Source organism: Pelophylax lessonae (assembly GCF_965119305.1).
Source record: "Pelophylax lessonae genome assembly, chromosome: 13".
NCBI classification, from domain to species: domain Eukaryota; kingdom Metazoa; phylum Chordata; class Amphibia; order Anura; family Ranidae; genus Pelophylax; species Pelophylax lessonae.
In genome coordinates, this window is record NC_138780.1 from 93,037,476 (window position 1) to 93,049,949 (window position 12,474).

The window sequence follows — 12,474 nt, forward strand, 5'->3', positions numbered from 1 at the left end:
ATATCTTGGAATGTCTACTTTCCAAAAAGGGGTCATTTGTACTTTCCTGGCTTGTTAGGGTCTCAAGAAAGGAGATAGGCTGTCAGTACATTAGGTGTGATCAATATTCAATGATTAGCATAATAGCTTGTAGACTCTCTAACTTTCACGCAGACCAAATAATATACACTTATTTGGGTTATTTTTACCAAAGATATGTAGAAGTATAAATTTTGGCCAAAATTTATGAAGAAAAATTACTAATTTGCAAAATTTTATAACAGAAACTAAAAAAAAAAAAACGTTTTTTTTTAAATTTTCGGTCTTTTTTCATTTATAGCGCACAAAATAAAAAGCCCAGTGGTGATTAAATACCATCAAAAGAAAGCTCTATTTCTATGAAAAAAAGGACGAAAAATTCATATGGGTTCAGTGTTGCATGACCAAGCAATTGTCATTCAAAGTGTGAGAGCACTGAAAGCTAAAAATTGGTCTGGGCAGGAAGGGGGTTTAAGTGCACAGTAGACAAGTGGATAAACGTAGACATTTGATTATGAATACAGGCCATCAGGTATTCCATATGGTAAATGTCAATGAATGAAAGATTGATTTGGGAAGGAGGTACTTGTTGCTTCCATTCAAACGCTAATCAGACATCTGGCAGCCGTTAAAACACGATTAATCTCTTTGATGGATGGTTTAGCCATATTTGGTAAGGAGAGATCCAATAAAAAACAAACTGGATTTGAAGGAAATGAAGAGCCAAAAAGATTCCAAGAGGGATCCAGTCATTATCCAAAAAGGGCGTGTTTTGGGATATTCCCAATAAATGTTAACATAGTTTACATAGTTGGTGAGGTTGAATAAAGACAAAAGTCCATCCAGTTCAACCTGTGTAGATGTGTGTGGCTGTAATCATCTTGCATACCCCTGAATGTTCTGATCCTTGAGATGTACGTCTAAGAGTCTTTTGAAAGCCACCATACTACCCGCAGAAACCACCTCATGTGGTAGAGAATTCCACAATCTTGTAGCCCTAACAGTAAAGAACCCCCCACGTTGCCTGAGGTTAAAACGCTTCTCCTCTAATCGCATTGTATGCCCCCGAGTTCTCATGCAATCCCTTCGACTGAACAGCTTTTTTTCTAAGCCTAGATCCCCATTTAGATATTTAAAAATTGCTATCATGTCCCCCCTCAGGCGTCTCTTCTCCAGGGAGAATAAATCAAGCGATTGCAGACGCTCCTCATAATCAAGGTCCTCCAATCCCCTAATTAGTTTAGTTGCCCTTCTCTGGACTCTCTCCAGCTCCAACACATCCCTTCTGAGGACTGGTGACCAGAACTGGACCGAATACTCCAGATGAGGTCGGACCAGAGTTTTATAAAGTGGAAGGATTATAGTCTTATCTCTGGAATACATCCCTTTCTTTATGCATGCTAATATTCTGCTGGCCTTGGCAGCTGCCGCTTGACATTGCATGCTGTTGCCTAGTCTATCATCAACCAAGACTCCCAGATCCTTCTCCATTTTTGATTCTCCCAAGGGTTCCCCTCCTAACGTGTATTGTGCTTTTATGTTTCTAGTCCCCAAGTGTAAAACCTTACATTTCTCCACGTTAAACCTCATTTGCCATGTCTTTGCCCACTCCGTTATTTTGTCCAGGTCATTCTGTAGGATATCTGCTTCATGCTGTGCTGTTATTGCCCTGCCTAATTTTGTGTCATCTGCAAAAACTGATATTGAACTACTGATCCCGTCCTCAATGCTGTTTATGAATAAATTGAACAAGGTTGGTCCTAGGACTGAGCCTTGGGGGACCCCGCTTACTACCTCAGACCAGTCTGAGTACGCGCTGTCTATTACCACCCTTTGGACACGCCCTTTTAGCCAGTTCCGTATCCAAGAGCAAACCCTGCTGTCGATACCTGCAGACCTTATTTTATAAATTAAGCGCTTATGGGGAACTGTATCAAACGCCTTAGCAAAATCTAGGTACACCACATCCACTGGTCTGCCCCTATCTAGCTCACAGCTCACCTCCTCGTAGAATGTTAAGAGATTGGTTTGACAAGAACGCCCATTTGTAAACCCGTGCTGGTTACTACTGATGATGCTGTTGTCCTTAGCAAACTCTACGATATAGTCCCTTATCATCCCCTCCAGAAGTTTACATACTACTGATGTCAGACTGACAGGCCTATAATTTCCCGGCATATGCCTCTGACCCTTTTTGAATATCGGAATCACGTTAGCTTTCCTCCACTCCCCTGGTACATCTCCTGTCCTAATACTGTCCGCAAAGATCAGGAACAGTGGTCTGGATATAACCTTACTGAGTTCCTTGAGTACTCTCGGATGTACGCCATCCGGGCCTGGTGATTTGTTTGTGTTGAGTTTATCCAGCCTTTCCCTGATTTCACCCTCTGTTAGCCATAGTGGCAAGTTCTGTGTATTACTACTAACTATAAAGTCATGGTCAGTGTACCCCTCCGATTCCTGTGTAAAGACTGATGAGAAAAAAGCATTCAGCACGGTTGCTTTTTCAGTGTCCTCTGTAACCATCCTCCCATCATTGTTAATTATGTGTGCAATATGCTCTGCCCTAGTTTTTTTGCTGTTGATATACTTAAAGAATTTCTTTGGGTTTTTTTTGCTATCCTCCGCTATTTGTCTCTCAAAGTCTATTTTAGCCATCTTGATTTTGTGTTTACACTTCCTATTTGCCTCCTTGTATTGGTCGAAAGCCAATACTGTGCCCTCTGATTTATATTTCCTGAAGGCCAATTTTTTTCCCCTAATAAGTTTTTTAACGCTATGGTTTAGCCAGCCAGGTTTGGCTTTGTCCCTTCTAAATTTATTTCCCATAGGAATGCACTGCAAGATGCCTTTGCTTAATATGTTCCTGAAGCATTCCCATTTTTCCTCTGTGGTGAGGGATCCCAGGGTTCAGTCCCAGTTTACCCTTTCCATCAACAAGTACAATTTTGGAAAGTTTGCCCTTCTGAAGTTAAGGGTTCTTATGTTCCCCACTTGCCTTGCTATATTGTTATTTACGCTAAATGTGATCATCCTGTGATCGCTAGAGCCCAGGTTGTCCTGGACTCCTACCTCCGAGATTAGGTCTGGGTCATTAGTGATCAATAGATCCAGGATTGTGTTTTCTCTGGTAGGGGAATCCACCAACTGTGACATGTAATTATCCTGTAAGGTTTCCATGAATTGACGGCCCTTATGTGAGTGTGTAGTCCCCTCTCCCCAGTCAATGTCGGGATAATTGAAGTGCCCCAATATGATGACTGATCCTAGCTTTGCCACTTTACCCAAAAGTGCTAAAAATTCCAGCTCTACCTCCTCCCCTTGTTTAGGTGGCCTATAGCAAACCCCCACAATTACTTTTCCCTTTTCTCCTTCCCTATGGAGTTCTACCCACACGGATTCTAACTCCATACTCATCCCTTCCGTAATGTCACTCCTCTCTATCACCCTTACATTATTCTTGACGTAGAGACATACCCCTCCCCCTCTTTTTCCTAATGTGATATAATGTCCCTGGGGATTCAATATACCTCCCACAAACAAAGGGTAATATTGGATTGATAGCATGCAATGTTTCAGGAGTAAGACACCAATAAAACTAAATTTTATACAATTATAATTTTATATTGGTTTTCTTTATAAAGAGGTTTTATTTGCATTATCCCAGATGTCTTTTCATTCCTCCAGTTCTAGTTTCTGTCCCAAAATGTGCTCCAATTTTAGCATGTAACTATGTTTCGGGAAGGGGATAGTATCAGTAGTGGTTAATCATCTGTAAATGTCCGTGATGAGGTGTTGACGCTTAGGAACATCTAGCCATAATCTCTCAAAAAGACAATTTAGAAAATACAAGTTTAAGCAGCAGCTTTAGAGGTCATTCTTTAGATCGCTTGGCTTGCTGCAGTAAAGACTGACTGGCTCTCCCAGTATACTGTATCTCACAAAAGTGAGTACACCCCTCACATTTTTGTAAATATTTTATTCTTCTGTGACAACATTGAAGAAATAACACTTTGCTACAATGTAAAGTAGTGAGTGTACAGCTTGTAAAGCAGTGTAAATTTGCTGTCCCCTCAAAATAACTATAACACAGCCAATAACTTTTAAACTGCTGGAAACAAAAGTGAATACACCCCTAAGTGAAAATATCCAAATTGGGCCCAATTAGCTATTTTTCCTCCCCGGCGTCATGCGACTCGTTAAGTGTTACAAGGTCTCAGGTGTGAATGGGGAGCAGGTGTGTTAAATTTGATGTGGTCGCTCTCACTCTCTCATACTGGTCACTGGAAGTTCAACACGGCACCTATTGGCAAAGACCTCACTGAGGAACTGAAAAAATAAATGTTGCTCTACATAAAGATTGCTTAGGCTAAAAGAAGATTGCCAAGACCCTGAAACTGAGCTGCAGCATGGTGGCCAAGACCATACATCGGTTTAACAGGATAGGTCTCACTCAAAACAGGCCTCGCCATGGTCGACCAAAGACGTTGAGTGTACGTGCTCGGTGTCATATCCAGAAGTTGTCTTTGGGAAATAGATGTATGAGTGCCGACAGCGTTGCTGCAGTGGTTGAAAGGGTGGTGGATCAGCCTGTCAGTGCTCAGACTATACGCCGCACACTGCATCAATTGGTCTTGCATGCCTGTCGTCCCAGAAGGAAGCCTCTTCTAAAGATGATGCACAAGAAAGCCTGCAAACAGTTTGCTGAAGACAAGCATTCTAAGGATATGGAATACTGGAACCATGTTTTGTGGTCTGATGAGACCAACATAAACTTATTTGGTTCAGATGGTGTGAAGTGTGTGTGGCGGCAACCAGGTGAGGAGTACAAAGACAAGTGTGTCTTGCTTACAGTCAAGCATGACGGTGGGAGTGTCATGGTCTGGGGCTGCATGAGTGCTGCAGTGTACTGGGGAGCTCCAGTTCATTGAGGGAACCATGAATGCCAACGTGGAATGTGACATACTGAAGCAGAGCATGATCCCCTCCCTTCGGAGACTGGACTGCAGGGCAGTATTCCAACACGATAACAACCCCAAACACCTCCAAAGGACGACCACTGCCTTGCTAAAGAAGCAGAGGGTAAAGGTGATGGACTGGCCAAGCATGCGTTCACACCTAAACCCTATTGGGCATCTGTGGGGCATCCTCAAAACGGAAGGACGAGCAGCACAAGGTCTCTAACATCCACCAGCTCCGTGATGTCTTCATGGAGGAGTGGAAGAGGACTCCAGTGGCAGCCTGTGAAGCTCTGGTGAACTCCATGCCCAAGAGGGCTGAGGCAGTGCTGGAAAACAATGGTGGCCACACAAAATATTGACACTTTGGGCCCAATTTGGACATTTTAACTTAGGGGTGTACTCACTTTTGTTGCCAGGGGTATAGAAAATAATGGCTGTGTGTTGAGTCTTTTTTTTTAAAGGGAACAGCAAATGTACACTGTTATACAAGCTGTACACTCGATAATTTACATTGTAGCACAGTGTCATTTCTTCAGTGTCGTCACATGAAAAGATATAATAAAATATTTACAAAAATGTGAGGGGTGTACTCACTTTTGTGAGATACTGTAGTCTGAGGGAATAGAGAAGGTTAAGAGACCCTATGGTCTTTTCTGTCAAAAATGGCCCTTTACCACTTGATCATCTCTGTTTCCGCAAGCTGTGATTAGACAAACAAGCCAGTTATCGGCATTCCTTTACTCATGCACATGAGGAGAGGAGAGCCAGTAACCAGCAAGTGTGACAGGGAACATTTACACAGATAATCAGGGCCCAAACATTGCCGCCTCACCAGTGCACATCAGTAAAGAAGAAAAATTACTTATTTGAAAATATTTATACCAAAGAAAAAATTTTTGGTCTTTTTTCGTTTGCTTAGTAAAAAAATAAAAAACCCAGTGGCAATTAAATACCACCAAACGAAAGCTCTATTTGTGTGAAAAAAAATGATAAAAATGTTATCTGGGTACAATGTTGCATGATTGTGCAATTGTCATTCAGATTGCGACAGCACTGAAAGCTGAAAATTGGCCTGGGCAGGAAGGGGTTGAAAGTGCCTAGTATTGAAGTGGTTAAACGTGCAGTATACAAAAGGAGATAGTTGTGGAGTTTGAGCTCCTGGGGTCAGTGTCCGGGGACTGTGTGGATTATCGGAGCCTGCACGTTGGGAAGTGATCTCCTCCTATATTTCAGCTGTTGTAAAAGGTGGAGCTGATTGAACATAACCACTGATAATTTTCTGTCCAGTTCTGACCTGGAGGATATCGCTTGCCCAGGAAGGGACCTCGGTCGGTGGGAGATAAGCCCAGCAGGTACCGGATCTGAGGCCAGGAGGGCCATTAAGCACTATTGGTCTTTTTACCGTAAGGTAACTTAGACCCACTACTTCTGGTAAGCTCACATCTTATTTATCTTAAAAGTCACTTCACTTAACTGGTTAACGGACCATTGGAGGATCCAGCACTGAGCACTTTGCACTTTGTTTTGCACTGAAGTGCAATCTACTTTCACCCAGTCACATACGAACTTTTATTGGACTATTTTTTGGCACTATTATGCACCTTTATGACACCTATTTGATTTAATATTGTGTTATTTATTGGGTATACTATTTATGAACTCATTAATTTTTAATGTAATTTTTAGTGATATTTTAGTCTATATGAATATTTATTGTTTATTTAATATCCCCATTTCCTACTAGCAAGCGCTATTGAATCCCAATTCCCCTTGGGATTTATTTATTCATTCAATCCACACATACTTTAGCTGCTGCTCCCCCTTAGAATTCTACCCCATCCCACCCTTCAGCTGCTCCTAGGCGCGAAGAATACACTCTACTGAGTGTATATACTATATAAGTATACAAAAGGCATTATTTATTCATACTGAGTTTACTACCACTTAAACCACTTGCCGACTGCCCGCCTCAGATACACTGCGGCAGGCTGGCTTGGCTGTGCGAATTGCCATACTCGTACCGCGGTCACACGCGGGGCTGGGGGGGGGGGGGGGGGGAGGTGGGGCGCACGTGTGTCCCCACAATGTTCTGATTCGGATATGGAAATAATTGGCCTGGACCGGTATATTGGTTCTGGCCAATTGCAGAACATCCTGTGCAAGGATGCAACCCCTTTCCTGGGGTCCTTTTCGGTTTCAGCGTGAGAGGAGATAACCAACTGTGAGTACAGAAGCAGCACATTGACACCAGTACACATATCACCGCAAATCAAAAAAAACTTTTCTGGGCCTATCCCTCCTCATGGGCATTACAAAAGAGTGAGTTGCAGTCATATTGGTCCACTGACCCAATTCATCATATCTCTGCTGCCATGGCTAGATATGAGCAAATCTTGCGGTTCATGCACTTCAGTGACCATGAACTCTGTCATCCTTGGGTTAACCCTGGATATGACCGGCTCCACAAAATTCGGCCCTTCGTAAAACACTTCAACCAGAAGTTTGCAGCCTTGTATACGCCTCAACAAGCTGTCTGCGTTGAGGAGTCCCTGATTAAATTTTCTGGCCGTCTTGCTTTCAAACAGTTTCTCCCCAGCAAGCATGCCAGATATAGGGTCAAGATGTAAAAGCTCTGTGACAGGGCAACAGGCTATACATGTAGCTTCCAGGTTTACAAGGGAAATTATTGCAATGTGGAGCCCCCCAAATGCCCACACTACATGCGGAGCAGTGGCAAGATTGTTTGGGACTTGGTGTCACCCTTATTGGGAAAGGGGTTCTATTTATACGTGGACAACTTCTATACAAGCGTGACACTTTTTAGACACCTTTTTGATTTTGGAATTAGCGCATGTGGCACTGTGCAACCTAATAGTCAGGGCTTCGCCCAACGGCTTGTAGATTCCAGACTTAAGACGGGGGAAGAGAGCCTGCTTGAAGTGTAATAAACTGCTTGCAGTGAAGTGTATGTATTTCAATTGGCTCTGCTGAACGCTTATGTGCTATACAAAGTGTCAGGAAGAAGTGGATCCTTCCTAAAATTCCAGGAAGAGATCATCACAGCCCTTCTGTGTCCAGGAGGTGCTGTGGCCCAAATTCACAATCCAGAAGCAGTGAGCCGGATGCATTTTCGAGATGTCCTTCCTACTACCCCTACCCAAAGAACACCCCAAAGATGATGCCGTGTCTGTAGAAAATGCGGATATAGGCGTGACACCCGCAATTTTTGTCCCTCAGGTTGGTCCCTGCATCAGGGAAGGTTTCCGTCGCTACCACACACTAGTAGAGTATTAGTATAGGGTACAGCACGGTACAGTCTAGGGCACACTTTTCCACACAGGGCCTCGAAAGAGGTTGGCTATCGCATTTTGAGAGACCCAAACCTGGAACAGTTTTTTTACAGTTACAAAAAAAAATTAAAATAATTAATAAAGCCAAAAACTTGTTTTGAGTTAATTTTCTGTTCTTACTCTACTTTTTTACTCTTTCTACTTTAACTTATAATATACTGTTATACTGTAATGTTTTATTGTTACTGTGTTTTGTTAACATTGAAGATACGCCCATGAGCTGCAGCACTGACTTGTTTATTCTGACAGCAACAGCATTTGCGCTCACCATATATGTAAGCAATGATTGTAGCACTGTAGGAGGTGATTTCACCACCGCAGTTAAAAAAAAAAAAAAAAAAGCATATATGGCGAAGCATAGGAGATGGGGTGGACAGAGAAGGTGGCTCTCCCCTATGCTTTACCGTATATTTTTTACCCTTTTCTTGGCAGAGATGACTTCATCCACATTGAACGATGCGAATGGAGGAATCTGCTATGTTCTTTTTTTTTTTCTTCAGCCCATGGGCTGAAGAGGAAAAAAACAAACAAAAAAACACAACATTGCATGTATGCCCATCATTAGAAGTGGGTGGATACTGGGAGGTCTAATGGTGGGCATACCACACACTTTCTGGTATCGCTTTTTTACAGCCAGCGGTGAGCTTTCATGTAAAAGCCAGACTGCTTTTTCAAGCAGAACGTCAGATCGAGGGCAGTAATTCTTGTGAATCCTCTGTAAATCTAAAGTGGTAGCCTGTAACTGCTTTTAAAGACTATTAAAAATGTACGTAGTTTGTTGCCGCTGCACATGCGTGTGCAATTTTAAAGCATGTTATGTTTGGTAACTATGTACTCGGCATAAGATCATCTTTTAGATTTTACCAAACAATTGGGCAATATATGGTGTATTTCTGCATTAAAATTAAAAAAAAAAAAATGTAATTTTTTTGGAAGCCCAACTGTGTACGGGACCCTGAAATCCAATCACTGCCTTCAGATTTTCTAAGGGCGTAAATTGCTTATTTTACTTTCTCACTACCTATCACAGTTTCGGAGGCCATGAAATGTCAAGATAGCACAAAACTCCCCCCCAAATAACCCCATTTTCTAAAGTAGACACTCCAATCTATTTGCTGAGAGGCATGTGATCGGTAGGGAGGAGGGACATCAACAATTTATGCCCTTAGAAAGCCTGAAGGCAGGGATTGGTTTTCAGGGTCCTGTATGTGGCTAGACTGCCAAAAAGTCACACACATGGGGTATCCCTGTACTCAGGAGAAGCAGCAGAATGTATTTTGGGGTGTAATTCCACATACACCCATGGCATGTGTGAACAAAATATCACTTCAATGACAACTTTGAAAAATTAAAAAAAAAAAAAGAATTTTTACGCAAACACCTGTGACAAAAAATTAAATATTCAATTGGCTCAGCATGCCGCTCAGAAAATTCCTTGGGGTGGTGGGGGGGGGGGGGGGGAGGTTGTACTGCCCTGCCATTTTAGCACTTCAAGAAATGAGATAGGCAATCAGAAAGTAAAAGCTGCGTAAATTCCAGCATATACACCACAGTTTGCAACTTTTGCGCAAGCCAATAAGCATACGCTTATTGAGATTTTTTTATCAAAGACTTGTAGCTAAATACATGTTGGCATAAATGTATGACAAAAATGTAGTTTATTGGATATTTTTTATAAGAAAAAGTAGAAAATGTAATTTTTTCTCAAAATGTTCAAACTTCTTTTTTGTTTATATCGCTTCCAAAAAAAATTTGCAGAGGTGATCAAATACCACCAAAAGAAAGCTCCATTTGCGGGAAAAAGAAGTAAATTTCGTTTGGGTATAGCATTGCATGACTGTGCAATTGTTAAAGTCACGCAGTGCCAAATTGCGAAAAATGGCCTGATCATTAAAGGGGATAAATCCTTCTGGTCCAGAAGTGGTTAAAGGAGTTGAAATAACGCTCAATAACCTGTTACCCTACAAAGAGATCAGAATTTCGAAGGAGTGGCAACTAAGGAAACAAAGCTGACTAATGTGGTAACCCCTCAAATAAATACAGTTACAGGAGTATAGAACATTAGCACATTTTGAAAACAAATTGCTTCTACCAGTTCTGTCTTTATACTTACTCGTAAGAACTCTGCATGTAGAAGATTCTTGAGGACTTGGTTGAAGCGCCTCCTCTCTGCATTTTCTTCCAGTACTTTTTCCAGGAAGATCTGGATCTCTTTGATTTGTGTATTGGCTGGTAACAAGTCTATGGCCTGTATTTAAAATATTGAGATATAAGAAAATAGAAACTCACCAGGAATGCTAGCAAATAATGGTAAAATAAACAGGAATTTTAAAAATCGAAATCACTCTAGAAATCACCTATTGTTATATGGTAGAAAAAAAAAAAAATACTAGATTAGGATACCTTTTTATTCTTGGAGAGGGGAGGGATGAGATTCCCTCCTTTTTTGCCATCTTACTATATCCCTATTTTCTGTACCCTTCCCTGTTGCCCCCCCCTTCCTGTCCCCTTTCCTCTACATCCCCCTTGACAGTCCCTACAATTATGTGCTATCCGCATTTTTTTGTAATCTATTGTTGGTGCAATCTTTACATCTAGATGGTGGGCCTCTGTAGCCATTATAACCCTGATAATCCACATTGGGAATGTTTGTATTATTTTGTCTTCGAATATGTAAAAAATGGGTTTTGACTTTCCATAAAATCCATTTATTTCTCTTATGTTCATTGACGGACATAGCTCCTAATCTTCTTAACCATTGGGTTATACTGCCCCCTACAGGAGTAGGAAACTAGGCAGAAAAAAAAGTCTGGCTACGCCTATGGGCAGTCCCAGGGTGTATACCCCCTCTCTCTACCATAGGTACTCAGTTTTTTTACAAGTAGTATCAGAAGAATTACAATTCCACAGAGGGGTGGGTGCTGTGTCCGTTAATGAACATCAGAGAAATGGATTTTACGTTAAGTCAAAAATCCCATTTACTCTTTTGTTCATCGAAAGACAGCTCCTGATCTTAATCATTGAGACCTCCCAAAGCAGTGTTAACATGAGGGGTGGGAACAGCGAAAAAGAAATTCCCAAGGCTAAATTATAGCCAACCACTTAAACAGGAGCTTAACCAAAGCAACTGGAGCCCACCTGAAAAAAAACAATACACCCTCAAAGAGGACCAGAACCAAGCCCGGCGAGGCCAGTCTGAGGCCACCAAGATGACCGGAATCCCTTCTGCCTTGATCTTGCATAGAAGTCTTGGCAGAAGCTTGAGAGGGAAGGCATAAATCAGAGGATACTGACCCCACGGGACAACAAGCGCATCTATGGCATCCGCCAGAGGATCCCGTGACCGAGCCACAAACCTCTGCACCTTTCTGTTGAGCCGAGACGCCAACAGATCCACCTTGGGGATGCTCCACTGGAGACACAACTGATGAAACACCTCTGGATGAAGGGACCACTCCCCTTGGTCCAAGGCCTGCTGACTGAGGTAATCCGCTGGCTAAGGCCGAATCCAAATTCAGACCCAGATAGTCCAGCTTTGTGGACTGAACCAGAGCAGACTGCTGAATTTCAGAATCCAGCTGAACTCCCTCAGAGTTCGTATGGTGATCTCCGGGTTTTTCATCAGAGCAGTAGGAGACTCCGCTCGCAGAAGGAGGTCGTCCAAGTAGCCCAGTACCACGATCCCCCGTTGGCGCAACAATGCAAGCACCGGGGCCAGCACTTTTGGGAAGACTCGAGGAGGATATTGCTCCTCTCCCATGGCAAAGCGGAGGAAGCACTGGTGACCGGCACATATTAGAATGTGAGGGTAGGTGTCCTTGATGTCGATGGAGGCAAGAATATCTCCCTTATACAGGGATGTCACCAACGTGCAAATGGACTCCATTCTGAACTTCTCCACTTGTACAAAGCAGTTCAAAGCCTTGAGGTCCAGAATTGGATGCACCTTGCCTTCCTTCCTGGGAACTGTAAACAGGTATGAGTAAAACCCCTGAAAACGTTCAGATGTCGGAACCAGAACAATAACCCCTTAAAGTAACAGGTCTTGCACTGCCCCAAAAATACCCTGTAAGCCGTCCAGGGACAGATGCAAGTTGGAAGGTTAAGACCGAAACCTGATCCATTTATCTTGTGGATCTTACCAG

The 12,474-nt window shown here is 42.5% G+C and overlaps 1 protein-coding gene across 1 annotated transcript in view; it reads right to left on the reverse strand.

Moving 5' to 3' along the window:
- Positions 1–12,474, reverse strand: part of VPS39 (VPS39 subunit of HOPS complex) — a 118,998-nt gene that overhangs the window by 22,656 nt on the left and 83,868 nt on the right. The window contains exon 23 of the mRNA XM_082275200.1: positions 10,443–10,577. Coding sequence (XP_082131326.1) covers positions 10,443–10,577 — 135 coding nt within the window. The remainder of the gene's footprint in view (positions 1–10,442; positions 10,578–12,474) is intronic.